The sequence below is a fragment of the Calliphora vicina genome, chromosome 5, assembly GCF_958450345.1.
Source record: "Calliphora vicina chromosome 5, idCalVici1.1, whole genome shotgun sequence".
Taxonomy (NCBI): domain Eukaryota; kingdom Metazoa; phylum Arthropoda; class Insecta; order Diptera; family Calliphoridae; genus Calliphora; species Calliphora vicina.
The window spans coordinates 105,834,133-105,854,846 of record NC_088784.1 but is presented as its reverse complement, the minus strand read 5'-3'; the positions used below and the strand labels follow the sequence as shown (position 1 = coordinate 105,854,846).

Sequence of the window (20,714 nt, the reverse complement as noted above, 5' to 3'; positions counted from 1 at the left end):
TTTTGCGCCTAAAAATAGGCAAGAGCTTTGTTAAACAAAATAGTTATTAAAATGAAAAACAACAAAAACAAAATAGATCAATACTCGTTCTGTTTGGTAATTTTCATCCTTGAATAATGTTTTTTTTTTATTAAAGCATTTCTAGGCGCATAATTTTATTTATAATTTCATGAAAATTCACTTCCTATTAATAATTATTTACTAACGGCCATTTTCACAATGTACGATTAAAAGTTAACGTGAACTTTAACCGCAAGTTAGGCTAATATGAATTTCACAATGTACGATTAATTCTTAACTGACACTATTTAACAACAAAGTTGCTGTTAAATATAACCGAATAAATTTCGCCGGTTAGCATCTTAATTGAAAGAAATATAATAAAAGAACATGGAAAAACATTTATATTTTTGTAATATTTATAATTTTTAAAAGTGTAAAGCGAAGAAAATTAAATTTTGCACGGGGTGATCCATATACCACCCGGATATTGCACTTACAAACCAAACAACAAATGTGCACTTTTCCTTGATGGTTTTCAGTAATTGTTGTTCAGATTGTTCTGTAAATTTTACAGTTAGGAACCTTAATATTTTTGAGTTTTATAAGTTTTTTTTATTATACCACTTTATTATTATTTTTTTTATGCCGTCTTTTAGACAATTTTTTATATTTCAATCTTTCATTACACTATTTTTCGTAAACAAATGTATGCATTATTGCCATACTTTCTACTGAATGCTTTGGTTAAGTAATCAAATGATGGTGAAACGTAAATCGGTAACCGTTGGTTAAATGGTCCCCGTTAAACAAACCGACAGTTAGTTAATTTTCCGGTTAAAATGAAATAATTGTACATTGTGAAAATGGCCGTAAATCTGTCTTAAATGTTCGTATGCACAAAAATACTTAATGAACCAATTATTTAGCTATCTATCAATAAACTTGAAAATATATTTTATATTTAAGTATAATATAAACTTCCGTGGGTTATTTGGTGTCTTTCGAAAGCATATTTTAACTGACCTACGTCATATATTGATATGATAGTAAATCGGACCTATAATGGGTCAAAATCAGGACATACATTTTTTAACCGGAGTTTTTTTTAACCCAAATTTTTTTTGGCATAAAATTGTTTCACCCATCCCATATTAAAAAAAATCATACAAAAGTTTTTTCACCGATTTTTTTTACCAACATTTTTTTTATTTTAAAATTTTTTTATATTTATCTTATGCATATATCCTTCATTAAAGTATCAGATGAAGGATATAAGACTTGTTACTATCGAATATAGCTATCTTACTTGTATGTATAATATTATTAAAATTAAAATTTTTCTTAAAATTACCCAAATATTGCCAATCATCTTCCCCTAATATTGCAGATTCAGTCAGTCGGCATATTTAATTTGTTAAATGTTGAAGTTAAATTAATTATATCATCAATGATGTATGTGATGTCAATTTTTAAATGGCTCCCCTTTAATTTGTTATTCTCGTCTGCTAAGAATACAGCAAACTGAACAAAACCAACAAAGTTGATGCTATCAAATTGAATAAAAACATTGCATACATTTAGGCCAAAATCGATAATCTTTTTAAAGCAAAAAAAAAAAAAAGAAACGCAAAAATAAGAAACATATACCCCAATATTTTAGAAAACACAAACTTACATAAATACATACACTTAAACATTAAAGTGGCCAAATTATCTCTCACGCTTGCTATGCATTAAATTTGCTTTTAAGTAATCGAAAAACACTTCAAAGTCTAGCGAAACGTAAACAATAATATAACGATGGCTGGTTGGTTGCCTAGTAGCAATAACAACAACAACAAAACAGCAGCAGCAGCAAACAAACCCAAAAAGTATGCTACGTAGATGAAGAACAAAAAACATACAATGTGTGAAAAAATAAAAAATGAAACGTTTAGAAAAGTAAAAAAATAAAACTGCTGTATAAATAAAACCAACGACCTACATCTGTTGTAGGGAAAATCCATTCAAACATACAATCGAGCTTATACTTATGCATATAAAGAGAGTATAAGAGCAAAAGAGAAACCTTTATTGGGTAAAAATGGTTTTGCAAGTGTTGGAAGAGGCAAGAGAAATAAATATTATTGCTAATACAAACTAATGCCTGGTACGCGTTACTGAATTTAAATGAGGAATTAATGCCAAATATTACATTACTTTGGTTTTCTTGTAAAATTCCAATAACGCTGACTACCAAGGACCACCATGTTGCTTTACGTTTTTTTCTACTTTACTATCTTTCATTTTCATTTTTAAAGATGAACACGTTGAAAATTAAGATGATGGTAATATTGACAATGATGATGAGGAAGTGCAGGGGGGAAAGTTATGTATTTTTGTATCTAGGGTCAAACAAAACCGAAATATTTACGTTTTAAATAAAACGGAAATATCGATGGTTTTGGCATAATGGAAATATGTATTTATATTTGTATAAACAAAATAAGTCTTACAGACTATGTTGTTATAGGACTCTCTAGCCTAGGAATTTTAATTTTTTGTTGATGCCTTTGTAAATGTTTTGTTTTTAGGTGTCTATATGATGACACAAGTCTCCGCTTGATGTTTATGGTTGGTTTGTTAGTCGTCCACTTTATCATAATAAGTAATTTTAGTTTCACAACAACCCGAGAGTCAGCACAGGGGCATCAAGATAAAAAGCAATTGTCGTGGTGGATGTTGGCTGGGAGGGTGAATTTAGTGTTAAGTCTTATCCAAGACTACAATGATAATAAATAAATTTAGCACACTTGAGAGCTCACAAACATGCTTTATATTCTAGAAGGTCGCTGGCGTCTCACTTTTATTACTCATCTTATATTTCCACTGTAGCAGTGCCTGTCTGTGTGTTACTAATAAGCTAACTAAGCTTTAAGACTTGTTAAGCTCTAAACACTTTGTGCCTGTGTGTGTGAGTGTATTTGTGTTTTTACTTTTCAAAATGACAAGTAATTCTTTTGAAATTTGAGGGTGGTGGTGGGTCAGAGAGTGTGTCAGCAAATTCATTAAAATTTACATTTTTACTTGAAAATATTAGCAAATCTAATCGATGTTTATGTTTTAACAAGCCAAACATGACATGTTTTAAATTTGCCAGATGTCATACTATTTCTTTAAAAACAACAAATGACAAATTTGGTTGTTTCGTTTGCTATTATTTCAGCTCTGCTGGCAAATAAATAATAAAACTTTTGTGATTTATTTTTAAATTAAATTTCAAACTAAACTGTAGATAGAAATCCAGCAGATACGAACTTAAATTGTACTTCAGTGGCTATTAAATATACTAATAATTATCCAATCAAAAGAAAAATTTTTAGTGGGGAGAAATATTATTTCTTAATTGATTAGTGGGGAGCGGATTTTTATGCATTTATAAATAAAATTATGCGCCTAAAGATAGGCAAGAAATCTGTTAAACGACATAGTTACTACAACGAAAAACAAAATAAATCAATACTGGTTCTGTTTGTTTGTTAGTTTCCATCCGTTAATAATTATTTTTTAATAAAGCATATTCTTAGGCGCATAATTTTATTTATAAATGCATGAATGCAAATACCCAACTATATTCATAAATATAAAATTTTTTGTAACGACCATTGATTGAATGAGTCTTCCTATCTTCTTATACATATGCAGCAAACAAACTGTTAAACTTAATACATTCCCTTTATGTTATTTTGTTTGCAATGACAACAATTTTATTTGATTTGTCTATATAACAAATTTTGTTTATACAGACATGACTTTAATTTAATATTGGACATTTTAATTAAAATCCACTTTCACAAAATTATTTTAAAATAAAATTAAATAATGGTTTTTGCAATAAAACAGCATTGGAATGGATACAAGTAAAACACTAATTAAATATTTTAATTTTTCATGAAATGTGAAATAAAAATATCTTTATTTGCTTATTTTAGAACATATCGAACTTTAAAATAAAAACTTTTACAAAAATATACATACAGTTCTCTAATGAAGATTTTCATTTGCCATTTAATATCCTGTCTTGACTGTTTATTGATTTTCGCCTGCATGTATGCTATGGTTGTTTTGTCTTTTTAATGAAACGACTTAAGTGCTGTTTGAGTACAACTTCTATTGCAGTTTTTATGGGTTTTTATTCCATATAATGTTGAAAATAAAAATCTTGTATTTTGTAGACTATTTTTTCCTAGTCTGGCTACTTTTTAGCCATTAAAGTTGCATTGTCTTAAGATTATTGCTACTAGACTAACCACATTATGTTATTTCTTTACTTTTTGCAAACAACTATTAAAAGTATGTGGTTGCCAGCTTAGTACATGTGTCCATAATCATAAAAATCAAACACTATATATATTATACTATAATAATAATACTAAAACTTACAGTAGCTGGTAAAAGTTTTGTGGACAATTTAAAGTAAAAATAAAAGAAAAAGAAGATTGTGACAAGACATATGTATGTATGTAGAAATATTTTATTAAACATTGAAACCTGTTTGAATAATAACATACATATTTTTGAAGATTTCTATGGGCTATTTAATCATTATCATGCTTAAATATATTTGAAACTGTTGTAATCTGCCTTGGCTTATATGATATTATTTGAAGCTTAAATTTTACAACATTATTTCTACTTAATATTGCATTATGGCCACTGCTTATATCCCAGTGTGTTTTTAAGACTGGAAATTAAATTTAATTAAAAAATGTTTTTGGTTTCATTGCAATTTCTTTGTGTTACTTTTGTTTCAACTTTTTCCCAAGAATGTTGTGGAGACATTACCGCAACATGCTGGAAAAGATGAAAATACTGCAAAATGTACAATAGAAACTCATAATAATAACAATAAACGTAATTGCAAAATATGTATATAGATAGAAACATGGTAAAAGTTTAAATGATGTGTATTTAACAGTGTCGAACAAAATAGTTCTAATCTTCATTATTGTAACATTATTATATATGTTAATCTTGCTGCTATGGACCACACTAATTATATGATGTTGCTAAACATGTTGCTTTTCATAATTTAGTTAAAAATTAAATAATAAACAATTTCTAGCATGTTGCGTCAACATGTTGTATTACAAAATTTGTTTTAAATTTAAGATAAACTAATTTATTACTCAATTGAAACTATGCTTATGACTAGAAACAAATATTTTGCTAAAAAATAATTAGCAACATATTGCTGTAACATTGCAAATCATTATAAAAGATGTTACAGTATAAATCACAAAAATTTATAAATTTTAAGCATTATAATTGTTACCAACATGTTGCGTACACATGAAAGCTGTTCTAAGCAACATGTTGCAGAGACTTATATTTCATTAATAGATGTTAAAAGGTAGCTTTGTTTGTTAACTTGTTGAATAAATGTTGCTGTTACAATATTATGAACTTAGCAACATTATTATAATATCCTTATTATTATAAATACTAGTTTGTGATAAAGACTAGCAACATAATTATTCTGTAAACTATTCCTACAAATAATGTTGCAGACACATTTATAAGTTTTGAAAATATTAATAACGGAATAAAAACAACATTTCATTAATGTCTATTAAATTTTAGCTTTGTTTTTAATCAAGTTCAACAAATGTGGCTGCATACATAATTCTTAGCAACATGTTGCATAGATATATATTTATAAGTATTTATTAAAGTTCTTAGCAACATGTTGTTGCAACATTTAATAATATCTAATTGTTAAATATGTGAAAATTATATAATGAATTATACATAAATTTTTCTCTAAAATAATTTATAATTTATTACTTAATGCATTTTCTCCAGCATTACACTTAATTCAGTTTACAATACTACACATGCTTATAAATTATAATAAGTTGTAACCCCCCACTTGTGAATGCTTTAGACATTGGTTTGGTATCTTACTTAACATGTTTATAATACTAATAATTTTATTATTATCTCTATCTCATCTGCCCTGGAATCTCTTCTAACTAATAAGACGTCTGCTAGTGATATGAATTGTATGACTGTCTTAAGATTTTAGATACATATGTATACATTCTGTAGCCATACTGTAAGTAGATTTCGAAATGCTTGTATAAGTCTTAAACTATGTATTGTATCAAGGATAATAATGGCAACTTACTTACTAACTTGCAATAAACAATGCAAGATTATAACTATGTCCTTGTGCTGCTAAACAATTAAACAATGTTTGTAATTGTATATGTTTTCGAAGAAATTTACCACAGAGTTAATATATGTATACAATTTTAAAAACATATTACATATTAAGATTACAAATTATTGTTGCTATTGACTACTTATTTTTTGTTGGAAATAATCAATAAATTACAATATCTATTACACTAGCAACAACTAGATTTCTTCACTCGTTTGGTATAACAATTAAATTATGCAATTTAATAAAACTTGTAAAATTTAAGCTTAACTAAAGTTTTCCAATTTAAGCAATTGCTTAAAGGTACTTTTTTAGTTAAATTTGAAATATTAATTGCCTAGTTTTAGGCTTGTTTACTAAGTACCTCTAATCAAATTTAAGCATATCTATTTACATTTCCCTTGGTCAATTTAAATTTTCTTTAAAATAAAATATTTTTGTTTTTAGTTCTTAATTAATTTACTTTAATAAAGCTTTGTCTAACAATTGAAATAATTAAATCTAATTATGTTCATTTCATTTGTGCTTTAAATAGTATGTATATAACTTTCATTGTTTCTTAAATATTTAAGTAAAAGTAAGAAACAATTGTTTTCTACACATGTTAATTTAATTTCTTATTTGGTTTAGTTTTCATTTGTCTTTGTGTAAGCTTTTACTAATTTACATATGCTGTTTGGTTGTGTCCTATTTTATGTTAAACATTCTTGCACATTACCCGGTCTGCAGAGATTTGAAATGTTTTTTCTAAAGGCTGCCTTGGAAAAGAAGAAACAAACTAACATTATAATTGTTAGATTTATGTTTGTCTACGTGTATCTATTGCTAATGCTATGTCGTTATGAAATATAAAAATTTGATTTCATTGAAAGCCTACAAAATAACGTAGCATATTCCTAGGGATCAATAAAACATATCAAATATAGTCTACCTTTGATTTCCAATTTATTAATGGAAAACATTTCATAAATTATTTATTTCACACATAAATTGTTATATGATTTTAATGGAAAATGTTATTAAGTCTTCTGCTATGAATGCTAAAACAAAAACGTGTTGAAAAACAAAAAATTAAACTCAGCTGAAAGTGTTTTAATATTGTTATTCCATTTGTAATTTCATTACGCCCAAACTATTTTATTATCAACAAGTAAGACAGCTATATTCGGCTGTACCGAATCTTATATACCCTTCTCCAAATTATACTTTAAAATAAATTTTTTTAAATATTTTTAGGTAAACAAAATTTATATTTTTTTTTAATTGTTTTTAAAAAAATTTTTTTTGAAATTGTTTTTTAATTTTTTTTAATAAAAGTTTTTTCCAAATTTTTTTAAAAAATTTTTTTTTGGAAAAAAAATTTATGACAAAAAAAATTTTTTGATGGAAAAAAAATTCGGGTTAAAAAATATTTTTCCCGATTTTGACCCATTGTAGGTCCAACTTACTATAGCCTTATCTACATCGTTGCAATGGACTTTGAAATATCTATCATTAGATATCCATATTGTCTATATTAATGACTTAGTAATCCAGATATAGATCAAAAATTGAGGTTGTCGCGGTTTTTTGCTCATATCTCCGTTATTTATGGACCGATTTTGCTGATTTTAAATAGCAAACATCCCGAAAGCATGTCTGACAGAATTATTGAAGATTTGGATCCCGAAGATATCTGGGGTCTTCAGAAAATTGATTTCAACAGACAGACGGACATGGCTTAATCGACTCCGCTATCTATAGGGTCGGAAATGAAAAATGTAGAAATTACAAACAGAATGACAAACTTATATATACCCTTCTCACGAACGTGAAGGGTATAAAAATATACTACTTCTTATTCTGCTAGTTTCTATTAACTTTATTTTAAAGTTTTCACATAAAATAATTTGTCAATGTTCTTCTACAGATCTTTATTACCATTTCTATTAACTTAAATTAAAGCATATTTTTAGGCATCAATCATATCGATTAATCATTGTCTATCTTAGAATAAAAGAATTAATGAACATATTTATTACAGCATACATATGTCAAAAATCTAATGCATCATTAATTTTTATACAGCAAATAGATAAGCAAATTTATTTAAAGGAATTAGAACTTGTTTACAAATTAAGCATTCGTAAATACTCATAAAAAAACTCTATAAGGAATACAGTTAAAAATAATATAGTAAGAGTAGAATAATTTTATTAACGAGATAGCCAGCAAAATAAGTTGATCATTTAAAATTAAATTTCATTATTTAAGACATTATTGAAGCTCCTGAAAGATATATTTATTCCTTCTACGAGGCTTTGTTTTCAACCTTATTTTTAGACTTCAGGAGAAGCTGTAAAGATGCTAAATAAAATACATTTTGCTGGGTAATTTAAGAACTCACAATAAAATTTAATTACACATTAACTTCAAGCTACTCAAAGTATACAAATCTTAATGACCAGATAGATACTCATAATTCTAAACATTTAAACAGAATGAGTCATAAATGTCTATTGAGTAAATTTATTACAATGAATTTTGATGGTTACACTGATAGTAAAATAAATGAACAAATTAATGGTTATGTAATTGTATTTTTTGAATTTTCTAATACGTTTGCTAACAAAGTTGTTGTCCATATTATGACCATATTTGAAAATCATAAAACAAATGGTTAGAATATTGCTTAAGCAGTAAACACCTGTGTGGTTGGCAAAAATGAGCCATTAAACAGCCATGAATCACATAAAAATCACAAATGTGGCTCAGGTGAATAACTGGCAATGAACTTTTTTTTTTTTTTTGCAAAACCAGAAAAATAGGAACGTCATGATTTGTTTAGCAAATAATGTGAAGTTTATGCGGCAAAAACATAAAGCTATAGTTCATTTTTGAATGACATTTATAGCATTCAGAACAAATTGTTTTAATAAATTAAAGAATGTGATGAAATTTGAAATTTAGGGCCGCGAAATTCCGATGAGGAAGGTCAGGGTTATCTTAGCAACAGTTCTGTGTCCTATGCCTTTCATACTTTTAATTCAGTTGAAATATTTAGGTTATCTGCTTCATATTTAAACCTTGAAGAAATGCATTAAAGGTTTTTCCTCTAATCCAATTTGTTTTAATACTCCCCTCAAAGAAAAAAACTTTTTAAATTATAGTTATTTAAACAGTTAGAAAAATAATATTTTTTTTCTAAAAACAACTCAATGATAAACAACATAACAAGCATCTAAAATACAACACATTAAGGGAATTTAAGTTGGCATGACAGTAATAACTAACACTAAAAAAAGTTTTTCTTTCTCATATCCGTTTCCTTAAAACGCTTACACAAAATCACAAACTTCTACAGAAGCACTCACAAACGCAATGATAAAAAAGAAATTACATACATATATTTCTACGTTCATTCTTCGTTCACTCATTCATTCTCATATATTTTTTAGTTACAGTGTATTAGTAGTTGCGTAGTGTATTGTAAATAAATGTCTATAGTATATTTTGTATACAAAAATGTAGTGTAGTTATTTAGGCGTCAAGTTAGTTAGTTTTTTTTTTTGCTGCTTAAATACACATATAAATTGCTCTTCTTCTCTATACGAGTATTTATGTGTGTGTTGTATGTGTAGAAAAAAGTTTTTCTTTACAGCTTTTATTCGTTGTTTATGTATTTAGTTTATATACTTATACTTAGATGTTTTTGTTAAAAGCAAATAATATTATGTGTGACAAGTTAACAATAAATATTGATAAAACAAAAATGAAAATTGAAATACAAATACTAAAACAAACAAAGGAACACACAAAGAAACAACAAAACGCATAATTTCTTACTAGCTAACAGCAAAATAAAGTAAAATTTATGGCATACATAAATATTTTAACAATAAAGTAACTTGATACAATTACACACAACATACATACATCCAGAGTAAACATACCTACATATGTATATTGTACATGCAATAATATTTTACACTTAATGAGTTTAAATATGTATAAATGTCTATTTAAGTGCAAAAATATATTTTGTTAAATGTTCCAAATACACTGTCATCATCACTGCTCATCATTTAATTATTGTTATCATCATCATCATCAACATGGCAACATTTGCATTTGTAACAATTAGTTGTATAAATTAACGCTCTTAATGGTAATAACGACGCTATAAATATTTACCTAAAACACACACTCTCTTACTTTCCTGACATACTCATTTATTTATACTGTAAACACTTCACTACTACTTCATAAAAACATACATACATCCATACATACATTTACAAGTACCCCTTTATTTATGCAGTAAAATGTTTCTGTTGTTTACATTTTACTTTAACGAGTGTTTAGTTAGAATTTAGAGCCAAAACAATTGATTCTATTAATTAATTACAAACTCAATTGAATTTTTGCCAACAAACACTTTTAAGGCTGTAGTTGTTTTTAATAAACAACTAATTTACGTCAAGTTCTTGTAAATATTTAAGTAATTTACCATGTAGCATTTGTATAAAATTTATTGCACTAGAGTATTTTATAAAGTATTGTATACAGTATAAATGAGTTATTAAACTCTTTAGAAATGACACAAATAACAAATAAAAGACAGTGTATTTTGACAAAATAAAACTTAGAAGTATATTTAAAATTGAAGGGAAACGTTTAAGACTGAGTCCTTTTTTATTTAAAATTATGTAGAAAAGCATTTTATCACTTTGTTCTACTTTCGTTATTTAAGCCTTAATCTATTTTGGCATTTAAATATCAATAATTCTTATTAATATGGTTGTCATCATGTGTGCATATAAATATCAATTATTCCCAAAAGTATGCTACAAAATTACTCACTTTTCATTTTCAAATACTTAGTTTGTTTACTTCATTAAATATTCTTCAATATATTTAGTTTTATTCATATTTTATTGATAATATAGTATTTAATACATTCCTGAATTCAAATACTATTTCAATATAAAACAAGTAAGAGAGCTATATTCGGCTGTGCTGAATCTTATATACCCTTCACTAAATTATACTTCAAAATAAAAATATTTAAAAATTTTTAGCTGAACAAAATTTATTTTTTTTTCAGTTTTTTAATTTTTTGGAAAAAAAAAATTTCGAATTGTTTTTTTTAAATTAAAAATTTTTTTTTTTGTTTTTTCAATTTTTTTTAATATTTAGCGAAAAAAAATTCGGGTTAAAAAATATTTTTCCGATTTTGACCCATTGTAGGTCCAACTTACTATGGTTTTATATACGTCCAACTTACTATGGTTTTATATATCTTTGACATATCTGTCATTAGATATTGTCTATATTAATGACTTAGGAATCCAGATATAGGTCAAAAATAGGTCTAAAATCGAGGTTGTCCTTGTTTTTTTCTCATATCTCAGCCATTTGTGGACCGATTTTGCTGATTTTAAATAGCAAACTTCTCGAAAGTATGTCTGACGGAATTATTGAAGATTTGGATTCCGAAGATCCCTGGGACAGACAGACAGACGGACATGCCTTAATCGACACCGCTATCTATAGGGATCCAGAATATATATACTTTATAGGGTCGAAAATGAAAAATGTAGAAATAACAAACGGAATGACAAACTTATATATACCCTCCTCACGAAGGTGAAGGGTATAATAAATAGGGAAACAAATATCGAAAAGTGATTGAATGTATTTTAATATTATAATTACATAGCCTTGGGTAAAAATGTTAGCAGTAACCTCATAAAAATGATTTTGATTAAATTTATTTATTTGTTATGCATCTTTTTTGATCTACATTTAAGGTAAAACAATTTAGAATACTAGATTTTAGCTATGATTAAAATTTCATTAAAATTACACATCTGTCTCAACATTGATGATCATTCACACATACCTTCTACAATTAAAACTATAACACCGCAGCAGTACCGAGTGACCTGAACTAGTAATTTTTACCTAACTAGCCGCCCAACTGGTAACTTGACTGGCTTTTTTTTTAACATGTCCGGGTCTTATGCAGAAGATAATAGACCCCTCGTAGCCAGTCTAAAGGATAAATCCTAGTACTCAATCAAATACAATTGCCCGACTCTTGATTACTTGGCGTAAGTTAAATAAGTAGTCTCTAAAGTATTATACAATATTTTAATTGACTTGGCCAGAATATAATCATACTTTATTACTTTAGAAATAACTACAGCTTGGTCCAACAATGGAAAGGGACCTTGCAGTGAACAAAATGGCTTATCCCTTAAATGAAATGAAAAAAATTAAACAGACTACACTTAAAAATTTCAATGGAACACTAAGTGATAGTAGACTAATCAATAGATTACTTCTGCTAGCTAAAATAAAAAACTTTGTGACTAGACCCTTGATTACTTACAGACACTAGAGTGGCAATTGGCCTCATGCTAAATTACCTGTGATGTATAAAGTAAAGAATTCACTTCTCTTTGTATTACAAAAAGAGTACACGTATGTTCTCTGATGACCCAAAAATACATAAAATGGATTCAGACATGTTATTAGCCAAGATTAGACTTGCAATTTGTTATTTTTTGCAAAATTGTCTCACATTTGGAATTTCATACAAATTCTGATTATATATTTTGCCTTCGCTGCAGAAGCTTTTCATGAGTAAATTTTAGAGGATTTTTTAACTAAATTAGAAAGTTCTAAAGAAAATATTTTACTGAACCTATAGTTTTAAGATTTCCACACTATTTCAAGCAAACTAAATCCTTTTTTTTACTTGTATTTTTAGTTTAGCATTGAAATTAAATAACAAACAACATAAATACAATTTAAAAAACATGCAATATTCATTTATTTGCAATGGTAAAAGTATGGCAAAAAGTAAACAAAACCAGCAGCATTTTTATATAGTTTAAAAAAAAAGTTTTAAACAACGTATGTAATTTGTGTGTGCTGAACATAAATAGAATAGGATGGCCAAGAAAATAAATAACGCGCCAAAACAAAATATTTCTAGCAACTATAAAACATTAATCATTACACATGAATAAAATGTTTGCTAAACTAAAGCATAATTCAACTACATTTCGGTTATACTCTAAAGCAGTGGTGGTCACAAAGAGAATATAACGCTTTTTTTAAAAAAGTAAAACAAATGTCCGATAATTTCTTTCTCTATTAAGTTTATTTTACATTAGTGTTCAGTCCATGTTAATAACCGATTAGATCCGTATCCTATTGATTTGGATTGTCCGCCACTGCTTTAAACCCTCTTCTCTGCGGTTTAAAAAAAACATACACAGCAAAGTTTTGACTGTTTTTAACCATAAATCTATAAACTAAAAAAGAATGAAAGTTGTTGTCTTTTTTTTTGGCAATATTTAAACACCGGACTTCTAATAGAGATAAATGTAAAAAACCAGCAAAATACTTAAAAAGCGAGCAAAAAACACATACATAAAATTTAGTTTAAAGAAGAGAAGTTTGAAGCAAGAAAATTTATGTTAAACAATTATTATTTTTGAAATACCATTAAAATGATTTACTGGAAAATGTAAATGATAACATTATACATTAATTTCCATTTCCTCTCACTTGCATGTTTTTCGGAAAAGGTTAACAATTGTTATGGCTCTTATGTTTTGTTTATTTAAATGGTCAGTTTTATAAAAATCATTAATTTTTAGGTGGGTCATAAAACTTTCGTTTGAAATATGATATTTTTATTGTTAAGTTGTAAAACTATGCAACCCTTTTTTCCAATATCTCTCTCTCTCACTGTGTCGCTCACCATTAAACCCCTAAAGTAGACTTTGATTTCTGTGTTATACGTGTTAAACTTGTAAAATTGGGTTATTTTAGCTGTGTGTTTGTAATTTTTATCTTTGTAAAGTATGATATATGAGCCGTTAACTTGTAATTTATATAAATAAATCTTATTGGAAATAAATATCTGTGTATACGCATGATGTGTCTAACTGTTTGTCCGCGTGGGTTTAGTTTTGCTAGGACTGTTTACGGTTCATCAGTTGTTTCTGGGGTAATTTATATACTACAAAATCCCTTTTCTTAGCTTTGAAATTTATTTAAGGGTATGATTGTTTTTTTTTTTTGCGTGTGTGAGTGTGTTAACAATATTGTCTAACGATGTAATTTAACGCTTTATCTATTCCAAAAGAAAAGGGTAGCAAAGCTCTACTCATTTTTTAAAATAAAACATAAAAATTCTCGTTTATTTTCTTAATAAATAGCCTGAAATTTATACTTATTTCAAAAATGTCTGTGAATGATGTATATGTGTGTAGTAAAAATGCCAAATTATTGTTGTAGGAATTTATTTCTGTAAAGGTGTTTTTAGATCATAAAATAAAAAGCAATTTTGAAATATCAGCATAATATGCTACGTTATTTTTAGGAGCTTAAGTATATGCAAAGATTTTGTGAAAAATTGTCAGTAGAGAAAGTGCAGCATATGCAGTTGCAGTTTATGTACTCTACATTATTTGTGAACATTTTCAGGAAACAGTTCACACATGAGTAGTCACAAACATAAAGTCATTTGATTACGCCGAAGATCTGGTTATATCTGTGTATATGGTGCGAAGAAATCAACCCCACCTAAATTATCCTTACTGCCGATCTTGAACGCTCGATCACTGGAATTGTCCAATATTATGCCTGGCAAAGGCTCGTGGGATCTAGAGCCTAGAATGAAACATTGGTTTTTTAAAAAAATAGCTTAGGATCTTTTTCGTGAATAGCGCATATAAGAAGTCCTCCATTTCATACTGAAATTCAATAATAGTTTTTGCTGTTTCATTCTCTTTTTTTTTGCTGAACACGAAAAATCATTTCGTTTTTCAATCCTGCAGAAAAATATGAGCAAAGATATATTAATTTTATTTCTTTTAATAGAAAAATGTAAATCAAAACATTAAATCATAAATCACCACATAAATCCTTTAAAGACAGCATATGTTTTTTTTTGTTATGCTATATATTACCCACACAGATAGCGCAAATGCTTATACACACACAAACACTATAATCTTAACCACAAACCAAATAAAAAAATATATGTATGGGGGAAAAAACATGGTCAATTCTCTGCACTTTCTTTTAACATTACGTTATACTTTGCTTTCACTCAAAAAATGATTATACATATACAAACATATAGAAAAATAAACATTCATACATATGGATAAAAATAAAGAAAAAACCAAAGCATACTGTAAGGATTTAAAGCCAATTATTTTCACAGTTATCAAAATAATTTATTACTCTGAGATTTACAGCGATTGCAAACAAACAGAACAGAACAAAACATAAAAATACTTATATAAAACATATACACTGCAACAACAAAATATATATTTACAAATAAATACATATATTTCAAAAATATAAAGGAAAATTTAAAAACATATTTCATACACTTACAGCCATTTCCAACAAACACCACTGCCATTATATGTATTTTTATCATTTATAAAGTAAAATTTATTTTCAAATTGTCTGATAAAAGCAAAAAAAAAAAAAAAAACAATTCAAATCTTCTTATCTTATTATGTATATTGGTTGTATTTCTGTTAGATACTTTCACATACATGAGTGAGTATATCTAAATTCTTTCTCTCTCTCTGTATAACTTTTTTCATAAACAGCCTAAGCTTAAAAAAAGTTTATTATTTATATAAACTTAAATTCATTTATTTACAGCTGTATGCTAAATCAAAATTTTTCTTTTACTTATACTTTATTTGTTATTGTGTTTGTCTGTCTGTGTGTAAATTCAGTAGATAAATATAAATTGTTATATGTGTCTAAAGTTTGTTTACAATTACCATAAATCATTCAACAAATAACTCTCTAACCATAAAGTTTTGTTATCCTTACCCCCATAAGTAGGCAGTGATTTTGTTTATTTGTATTGTCAAATATATACATATGTATGTATAGAGATGTGTGTCGTTTTTAAAAGGGAAAAAAGCAATTACATTAAATGAAAAACGATTAAAATTTAAATTGTTTATTAAACCCTGAAATACATACACTTTATTTTTTATTTTTTGTTGTTGATATTTTTTTATAAACTTTATTCTTTGGACAATTATGCAAACAAATGATCGAACAGCATACAATAACTCTCACATAACTTATGAACTATATTGACTGACGTATAATTTTTCCATCAGACCAAAATAAATATTTATTTTACAATATTAACCAAAGGTTTACACAACATTTATGTTGAAATAACACTGAAAATACTGTGAGTATAAAGGTAAATCTCTGTTATTTACGTGTATATAAGTACTTAATTTTAATTGAGTTCTTTTTTTAAAGCATAGCGAACAGGCGCTAATTGAAATGTTAAATTTAAACTTTAAATTTGTTATTTTTAATAGCTACCTCTTTAATTTAAAGCATAAGCAATTAATTAAAAAGACTTGGGAACGTTTTTGTACAGCGTTAGGGAAACATTTGAGCGACTTACGACCTGTTATTGTTTGATATATTATAGTTTTCTTAATATATTGTTTTTCACCCAAATTTTTTTTTTATAATTTTGACTCGAAAATCCCTTTAACGCATACCACGCTTTAATTACAAGTTATTCCTTTTTAATGAAATTCTTTGTTAGGCCATATTAAATTCTAAGCTTACAAATAACAACCTGTTGCTTTTTACTAAATAAAGTAAAATCTCTATATATTTTGCAAAAAAAAAATGCTTTAAAATCATACGTTTGTATTGGTGTATTTTTGCTGAAATCAGTTGTTGCAAAGGGCTTGACTTTGGGTGGCTGCATATTAAATTGATTTCCCTGGATAATGCAGCAACGGAAATAACTAAAACTTCAAAAGGGCGTAAGTTTGTTTGTGTTAATGTAAACGTAAAAATTACACACACATTGTTGTTCTCCACAAAACTTTGTAATGTTTACTTGAAAGAGTTTAACTATGTAGTAAAGTACATACTACTACTACTACTATGATGGCTGTTGTGGATGTTTCTCCAAGCCCCGGGACTCTCTGGCAGTTCAGCAGCAGCATCACACAAATGTAAACAAAAATTTAAGTATTGGCTGGTGTATTTCGTTTCGTTTGTATGATGATGGCTCATATTCAAGTATTTTAATCAATTGCATTTGTGAAAGTCCTTTAACGTTTTGAAGCCTCCTACATTGAAACAAGTACAATCACCTACTTTATATTGTGTGTGTGGGTGTAAATTGTTGTTCGAAAGGATCACAAACAGAGAGAGAGCAAGTTTTATTTTTGTTGTAATCTATTGTTTTTGGTATAACAAGCACAAACACCCAAAAAAAATAGTATGTATGTAGTAAAACAGAAATTTTGTGTGTTATTGTCATTTGCACAAAGCCTGCTTGTGGCTGCAACAAAATGTTATTTTACATTGTTGTTGCAGCTGTTATTATTGTAAGTGGGCTTGTGTGTTTATGCGTGAGTATGTGTTGGTAATTTTTATGCATACTTTTTACCCTGTCTGCCAAATTGGTAGCAAAATAATCATAAAATATTGTGAAAGTTTTAGTTAGGCAAATGTTTTGTGGTATACATATACTTCTATCATATAAACTTATGTACACATAAACATTAGGTTGGCTCCATTTGTTTTCTAAAATTAATTAAATAGATGGGGCAAAGCGAAATATTTCGATCAATAAAATTAATTTTGTAGCTTTACTCTTCTGAATTTGATATTTGGTTCAAAGTGCATATTACAAAAATATGCCTATAAATATATTTGATGTTTTTTGATATTTCTTCGAAATTTTGCGGTCATGTCATTCTGCTGTCTTTTGAAAATAAACTTACTGGCTCTGGTTTTATATGTATATTCCAAAAAAAATAATTAAAAAGTTTTATTCTATTTCGAGCAACGCCTTCCATCAACTTAAAAAACAATAAAAACTCATTTAGTTACACGTTTACCTTTAAACATTTTGTAATGAAATACATATTTAATTTTCATAATGTATTTTTTTTTTTTGTTTATCTATTTTGATGGTACATTTTCCTCTGCTGTCTAACTGCTAATTTGTTAAAATTAATTTCTTTAATTTTAAACATTTATTATCAACTTCCCCCATTAACCGCGCACAGGCAAATGGCGGAAAAGGAAACTGGAGCTCGCAAAAGAGTATTAAAATGCATGCACTTTATAGAAATGAGGAAAAAGTTTTTGTGTTTTTTGGCTGTTTACACACACATACATACATAAAATACCAGTATATAAAACTTATACATTCACACTTTCATATAAATAACCCACATTAATTGCGTTCATAAAATGTTATTATTTTGAATTTATGATTATACATGTTGGCACATTAATTTCACGCCAAACTTTGAAAAAATATTTATACAAACTGGCAGCCTCAAACATACACTTTTACTCATCCACAAAGACCGAACGAGCAACCAACCGACCGAAAGACAGACAGACAGATAGATAGACATCCAAAATATTTTATATAATTTACTGAAACTGATGTATTTTTTCGAAATAAATTTTATTTACCAACACAAAGAAATGAAAATAAAATGATGCTACCGCACATTAATGCCACATAACAATGACCATAAATTTTATATGAAACAACAATAAATAAATAAATGGCTTTTTGAAGAATTCTGAGGTAAATTGAGGTTGTACTCGGCATTCTCTGTTAACTAACCAAATTGCACAGAAATTGTTAATTTTCATCCTATAACAATAAACTCTAGACACCCAAGCAGCAAGAGCCACATTTAAAAGCTGCCACACATAAAACACTCCAGTTATTTATGACAATTGTTAAGTACGAACAAATTGAAATTGAATTACTTGCTTTGAAAAATGTTTGCTCTTCACCCTGCTGCCTCCTCTAACTGTTATAAAATTAACACTCACATACTTTATTAAAATCAACATGCAAACTTGTGGCCAAGTAGAGAGAGAGCCAACAAAAAGAATCATAATAATTATCATAAATGAAATTTAAAACGCCCATAAAATCTTAAAAATTACCTACATTTTAGATTTATATCTATAGCTCCTTCCAACTATCTCATGATTATTTATCTTATGTTCTCTTCTTTCTTTTTTTTAGACCTGCTACGAGTTGGAACGTTATTTACGCGATGAACCCAAATTACAGTCCTACAAGAAACTACACAGTGAAATCGATTCTTGGGAAATATTCTCAGCACCTGCTCGCATTTTAGAGGAACTTAAGATTAAGAAAGAAAATTTGGACTCTATATCGACCACATCATCGGTTTCATCACAATGTTCGGGCATGTCCTGGGACAGTACGGGTTCTCAGTCGTTAAGCTGTTCGGTGGTGGTTAAGAAGGAAAGACTAGATGATGAGGATGACGAAGAGGCTCTCAGTTCTGATAATGGTGAGGAGAAAATGATTATTGGTGGCTTACATCATCACAGTACGGAATTATCACAATCTGCGTTACAACATGTTTTAAGTACAAGCCATATGCTAACAACGACGACTGCTACGCCCACCACTACCACGACAACGGTTATGCAACAGTGTCCGTTAACGGAGAAAGCCATCAAACTCAGAGTAGTGGCGGCTAAAACATCTACTGATCATCATCATCATCACCATCATCATAGTTTACCCACCCTAACACCGCCCTCATCGCCTGAATCTATACGTACTAATATATCATCGAGTAGTTGTCATCAGTCACAGCAGCCGCAACATCAGCAACATCAGCAAACGGCCCAAATTGATGCCAATGAGTTGGCTGCCCTTATACAGCAACAGCATAAGCAGCAACAGCAGCAGCAGCAACAACAACAACATCAACAACATCATCAGCAACAACGTCTTGGCCATCAACAACAGAATCAGCAACAAACCCATGTGCCACCAACTACTACTGCCATTTTACGTTTTCCCGCCGCTGTCGCTACCACAGCCACTGTAAGTCCCACTACTAGCAACACAGTTCCTCTGCTACAACAGCAGCAACAACACCAGTCACATAATGTACAACCAATAACCACCACTCAACAACAGCAGCAACAACAGCAACAAAAACAGTCTCAGCCACCAGCGAGTCATGTCAACACAGCTGTACCTCATCATTTGACTATACAAACAGCTAGTGCTGCTACCAACACCGATCCCCAGTCGGTTACAACCACCACACATCAACTCAGCCATACAACAAACATTCCCCACAGCACCATTGTACGCTTGACCACTACAAATGGCAAACAGAGTGGCGCCATTAGTTTGGCCCATGTCATACAAATGCAAAGCAACAATAGTGGGAATTTATCGGCTACCGCTGCTGCCCTACTCAATACAGCACAGGCGGCCGCCGCGGCTGCAGCAGCTGCTGCCAATGGCGGTAATGTGGTGGGGAATGCTAGTAATCCATTGACGTCGGCTCAGATCACCCAGAGGGGTACTCAGCTGCAGAATCCTCAAGTAACAACACGTAAGTTTACGATTTCTTTAAACGTATTTGATATTTCTTCATCTAAAATATAT

General features: G+C 28.6%; 1 protein-coding gene across 1 annotated transcript in view; it reads left to right on the top strand.

The window, feature by feature from the left end:
- LOC135959637 (Krueppel-like factor luna) overlaps positions 1 to 20,714 on the top strand; it is a 314,200-nt gene that overhangs the window by 274,245 nt on the left and 19,241 nt on the right. The window contains exon 2 of the mRNA XM_065510629.1: positions 19,299 to 20,661. Coding sequence (XP_065366701.1) covers positions 19,299 to 20,661 — 1,363 coding nt within the window. The remainder of the gene's footprint in view (positions 1 to 19,298; positions 20,662 to 20,714) is intronic.